This window comes from Trachurus japonicus, chromosome 1 (genome assembly GCF_045865225.1).
Source record: "Trachurus japonicus isolate A0001 chromosome 1, Traja_1.0".
Taxonomy (NCBI): Eukaryota; Metazoa; Chordata; class Actinopteri; order Carangiformes; family Carangidae; genus Trachurus; species Trachurus japonicus.
This window is the reverse complement of record NC_140907.1, coordinates 40,857,330-40,862,916: the sequence shown is the minus strand read 5'-3', so window position 1 is coordinate 40,862,916 and position 5,587 is coordinate 40,857,330. Positions and strand designations below refer to the sequence as shown.

Sequence of the window (5,587 nt, the reverse complement as noted above, 5' to 3'; positions counted from 1 at the left end):
GACTTGGTGTCTTCACGTCCTGACTGTCCTCTGCAGCTTCACACATCCCAGCTTCATGCACATTCTCCACGCTGAAGAGAGAAGAGAGTTTGTGATGAAGTGTTTGATCGGTGTTCGGAGGTCGACAGCGAGCCCCACCCAGGCTGTGGCGTGTGAGTGTGTCGACCACAGAGCGCTGTATGTGTGTTAGTGGGTCGTCCTCCTGTGGTTGTGTGTGTGTGATTCAGTTTCAACTTCAACTGCCTCACACAACTGTCGCTCTGAGAAAGTTAAAGGGACAGTTCAGTCAGCGTGTTACTGAACCAAGGTGCTAAACATTAACATGCTAACACACTGCTATGACTTTTAGTGGAGGAACAAACCTCCAGAAAAGGCTTTCATACCCGAGGTAGAACAAATCTCATATCTTTAATATGTCTTCTTTATGAAATGGATGGTTGTATACAAATATTTTACTGCAAAACTAGTTTTTTTGGTTGCCTTATCACGTGTATCTCTGGAAATAATAATGACCAGAAAGTCACCAAGTTAGGACTGGATGTTCACAGACAGTTATTGAATCAAATGAAGCAAAGATTTGATCGATACCTTTGCCCATCTTTGAGATTTATACACTTAAACACACATGAATTATAGGCGGAAATAAAAAATCCAGAAGGTATGTATAGCCTACTGTATATTTGTCTGTCATTATTAAAGTCAGAATACAAATCAACTATTTGTTGTCGTCTCACTTGTGGAGAAATAAAAAGAGAAAAAGTAAATACTGCGTCCAGAGCAGAGAGGGAGGAAACCACCTGGTGATGTCACACAGCCGCCGGTTTATGAGCTGTGACATATTAATGAGGTGGTCGTCATGGCGATGGAAATTATCCCTAGAGGCTGAATCTGGTACAAGCATCTCTTCGTTGTTCTACAGTTGATGAATCAATGAATCAATTAAAAAGGTTATTTATCCCGTGGGGGCGATTAAAAGCAGCAGGTGGAGCAGCAAGCTGCAGTTCAAAACAACAACAAAGAAGATAAATATAAACTAATAAATAGGAAATAAAGAATGGTCTGTTCACTGTCCTGTAATAATAAACTAAACTACAGGTAGCTACTCACCGTCGTCATGGTGATGTCATCGACTCTGCAGAGCGACGGTGATGATGATGACGACCATGTGAACATCTGGAGGGACAGGAAACGACTGGTGGGAGGTCGTGACAGCCGTTGCTATGGAGACCTGTTGAGGTACCACATCCTGTTCAGCGTAGCTCCGCCCACCTCCAACAGCTGGGTGAAGTTTGTTGTGGTCAAAGCAAGTGAAAGTGTAACTAGTTCCAATGAAGACATCCTTTACAAAAACCGATTGTTTTACAAGGACTGGAGGGAGCGTAACATCTTATTAGTTGAACAACTTATTAAAGCAGAAGTCAGGTGAATGTTTGTGTTAATCTAAGTCTTAAATAGTTGTATCTTCCGACAGCAATCACTTCTATAGAGTGTTTGGTCTGAAACACGGGTCTGTCAGTCACTCTGCTCTGCTCTGAGCCCAGGAGAAAACTTTCCTTGTATCCTACAACCTTTATCCAATGAGGAGAGAGAACGGCATAAAGGGGCAGTCCTCTCTGTGTGTGCAGCCAAGGGATGCGCCTGAATGTGGTGACGTAGGGACGAGGACCAATAGATCCATGACGAGGGCGGGGGCTGCTAACTCCATCGGCTGACAAGACGTTATGGTGCGTTCAAGGAAACTCGTAACTGGTGTTTTTCCGACCTGTGAAGTGGTACCAGTTCGATCTGGTACGAGTTCACGGGTCAGAAGTTACGAGTGGCCGTTATAGTGACTTTCACAGGTAAAACAGGTCGGAGAAACACGAGTGGGTTGCCTGGAACGCTACAAAGTCGTAAGTCGTGACTTGAAGCTGTAATTTACGGTTTCAAAAGCCTGCCTGGAACGCAGCATTAGCCAAAACCACCGGATCGCTTACTTCTGCTTTAATGAACATGGTCTCTTACTCTCTTATGAAGAATTTCTGTTAAAAATGGAACAGGTTGATGCTTCTCTCTGGAGACAGGTTCTCACTGATCTTCTCCTTGATGTACTGGACTGTTTCCTGACTGGTCTCTGAGCGAATCCTCTTGACTTTGAGCAGCTCTGACAGGAGTCTTTGGCTGGGCTGTTGGGAAAGACCCAGGAGGAAGCGGAGGAACAGGTCCAAGTGTCCGTTGGGACTCTGCAAGGCCTTGTCGATGGCGATCCTGTGGACCTCACCCACAGAGATTCGAGTGAAAAACGTCCACAGTCGTTGGGAAGTCATTTGTGGTTCAGACATCACGTTCCTGTTGTCTTTAATGAGAGACATCCTAACATACACAGCAGCCAGGAACTCCTGAACACTGAGGTGGACAAAACTGAACATCTTGTCCTCACCCCTCCTCCCTCGCTCATCTTTGAAGATCTGTGTGAAAACTCCCGAGTACACTGAGGCTCTGTCGATGTCGATACCGCTCTCCTTTAGGTCGTCCCCGTAGATGATCAGGTTTCCCTTCTCCAGCTGCTGATAGGCCAGTTTTGCCAATGATTTAATGAACTTTTTCTTCTCCGGTCCATACTTCTTTGTCGTCTCATTGATGTGAAACAACAGGAACTCCGTGTACATCTCGGTCAGGGTCTTGGGCAGCTCTCCTCCCTCTCTGGTCTTCAGCACATCCTCCAGAACCGTAGCGGTGATCCAGCAGAAGACTGGGATGTGGCACATGATGTGGAGGCTTCGTGAGGTCTTGATGTGGGAGATGATCGTTCTGGCCTGGTCTTCATCTCTGAACCTCTTCCTGAAGTACTCCTCCTTCTGTGGGTCGGTGAACCCTCTGACCTCGGTCACCAAGTCCACAAAGTCAGAATGGATCTGATCGGCCGCTGCAGGTCGGGTGGTGATCCAGAGGCGAGCGGAGCGCAGCAGTTTCCCATTGATGAGTCTCTTGAGCAGGACGTCGACCGTGGCCGTCTTCGTCACGTCAACGGAGCCGATGTCGTCCACGTGGAGGTCGAGCTGCAGGCGGCTCTCGTCCAGTCCGTCCAACACAAACAGCAGCTTGAACTGGCTCTTGTCGTAGTTGGCGTTCCCTGACGACTGCAGAGCCGTGAAGATGTGATTCAGAGCTTCCTCCGTGACGTCCACGGTCTCTGGGATGGACTGGTGGATGAGCTCTGCCAAGGTGAAGGCCTTCCCCCGCAGCGTGTTCAGGTGACGGAAGGTGAAGGGGAAAACCAGATGCACGTCCTGATTGGATCTTTTCTCAGCCCAGTCCAACACAAACTTGTGCACAAAGAATGTTTTTCCGATCCCCGCGATTCCATTGGTCAGCACGGTTCGTATGGGTCTGTAGTTTCCAGACGGGTGTTTGAACATGTCTTTGGGGTTGATGGGCGTCTCGGTCCGCGCCGGCCCCGCCCTCTCCAGCAGTCTGACCTCGTGCTGGGTGTTGATGTGCACGTTGCCCCCGGGCGTCACCCACAGCTCGGTGTAGACCTCGTCCAGACGCCGCTCGTCCTTCTTCTGGTACCAGCCCTCCCTCACACACAGGAAGTTGTCCAGCAGGTTTGTCTGCAGCTTGGCTTGGCATTTGGTGATGAGCTCTGGTTCTGGAACTGGCACCACCGGAGAGAAACAGGAAGTGTTAGTTCAGGAAACACAGAAACTGCGGCTAGTAAATGATTAGGATGACGTCAGCCCTGGTATGTCGTGGATAATAGTGGATAATGTCCGTGAAGGTTCTCAGTCATCCAGGTCGTCTTATTCTTCTTCCTCCCCAGGAAGTTTAAACCCCAGACACACCTGGAGACATGTGACTCCTAATAATAATAATAATAATAATAATAATAATAATAATACATTTAATTTAGAGGCGCCTTTCTTGACACCCAAGGTCACCTTACAGAGCATAAAATCTTGACAACATTAACAACTCCTAGTCACATGACCACCCCTCCAGTTGGTCATGTGACTTTGGTTTCACTAGAAACCATCATAGGACCCCCCCCCCCCACACACACACACACACACCCACACAAAGAGCTTATGGACAGTTCATAGATCTTTCATAGATAGGCCTATGTAAGTTATTGTGGCTGAATTTGTCTTAATTTATGTTACTTTGTAAAAAATGTCATTTAGGCTTTTGTCTTAGTTGTTAAATGTTGTTCTTTGGCAATATCTGGATTTTTTCATTGTTATTATATTTCTGTGTATTTGATTAGGCCTACATTTACGCGCTGATCATTAAACGAACAAATCAGAGGTTACTCAGCAGTTACTCAGTACTTGAGTAGCTTTTTCACCAAGTACTTTCTACTCTTACTCAAGTAAATGTTTGAATGGCTACTTTTTACTTTTACTTGAGTAACATTATTCTAAAGTAACTATACTCTTACTCTTACTTTTGGCTACTCTACCCACCTCTGCTCACATGGAAGTATTCAAGGTTATTACTTAACTCAGAGACTTAAAGCAGAAGTAAGCGATCCGGTCGTTTTCGCTAATGCTGCGTTCCAGGCAGGCTTTTGAAACCGTAAATTACAGCTTCAAGTCACAACTTACGACTTTGTAGCGTTCCAGGCAACCCACTCGTGTTTCTCCGACCTGTTTTACCTGTGAAAGTCACTATAACGGCCACTCGTAACTTCTGACCCGTGAACTCGTACCAGATCGAACTGGTACCACTTCACAGGTCGGAAAAACACCAGTTGCCTTGAACGCACCATAACAGTCCTCGTCCCTACGTCACCACATTCAGGCGCATCCCTTGGCTGCACACACAGAGAGGACTGCCCCTTTATGCCGTTCTCTCTCCTCATTGGATAAAGGTTGTAGGATACAAGGAAAGTTTTCTCCTGGGCTCAGAGCAGAGCAGAGTGACTGACAGACCCGTGTTTCAGACCAAACACTCTATAGAAGTGATTGCTGTCGGAAGATACAACTATTTAAGACTTAGATTAACACAAAAATATCGCTTACTTCTGCTTTAAGTTGGGGACACGCTATACGATTGTTAGTCCAAAGTTATTCATGATTCACAGTCGTGTCTATAGGACTGACCTTCTGTTCCCGCTCCGGCCTCAGACAGCAGCTGCACCAGGTCGTTCCGGCTCATCCTCCTCAGGATGGTCCTGGTGACCTGCAGGGCCTCGGGCGCCGTGAAGGCCTGCTGCATCAGATCCACGGTCCTCCACGGCTCCGCCCCCTCCAGCCGGCGCTCCGGGATGGACGGCTGCTGCTCCGAGCCGCCGCCCTGCTTCAGCAGCCACTTGAACTTCTGGAACTCGTCGTTCCTCAGACTCTCCAGAGTGTCTAACAGGATCTGAGACGTCATCACGAGAGGCGACGTCGTTACGCCGGCTGACAGCACGCCACAACACGAACCAGATGTAAACTGTAGAAGTTCATTATTTCATTATGAAGCTGAAACTGTTAAAGGACAATTCCGGGCAAATTCACCTCAGGCTGTATGTTTCTATCATTTTAGGTCTAACAGAAGGAATCTGAAGGTTTCCAGTTTTAATGTCTCCTGTTTTGCGGTAGTTATGTCTGTCCCCGCGTCG

At 47.3% G+C, this 5,587-nt stretch overlaps 1 protein-coding gene across 1 annotated transcript; it reads right to left on the bottom strand.

Annotated features, from left to right (window-relative positions):
- Positions 1-2,024: 2,024 nt before the first annotated feature.
- LOC146992638 (NLR family CARD domain-containing protein 3-like) lies at positions 2,025-5,358 on the bottom strand. Its single transcript, XM_085791173.1, has 2 exons — positions 5,085-5,358; positions 2,025-3,658 (listed from the first exon to the last, which is right to left on the bottom strand). Exons 1-2 carry the CDS (start codon positions 5,356-5,358, stop codon positions 2,025-2,027), a joined length of 1,908 nt encoding a protein of 635 aa, XP_085647299.1.
- Between the last annotated feature and the right edge of the window lie 229 nt (positions 5,359-5,587).

Coding starts and splice junctions, on each gene's coding strand:
- LOC146992638 (XM_085791173.1), bottom strand. CDS start 5,358: ATGACGTCTCAGATCCTGTTAGACACTCTGGAGAGTCTGAGGAACGAC. Junction 3,659..5,084: donor GGCCGGAGCGGGAACAGAAG/GTCAGTCCTATA, acceptor CTAACACTTCCT/GTTTCTCTCCGGTGGTGCCA.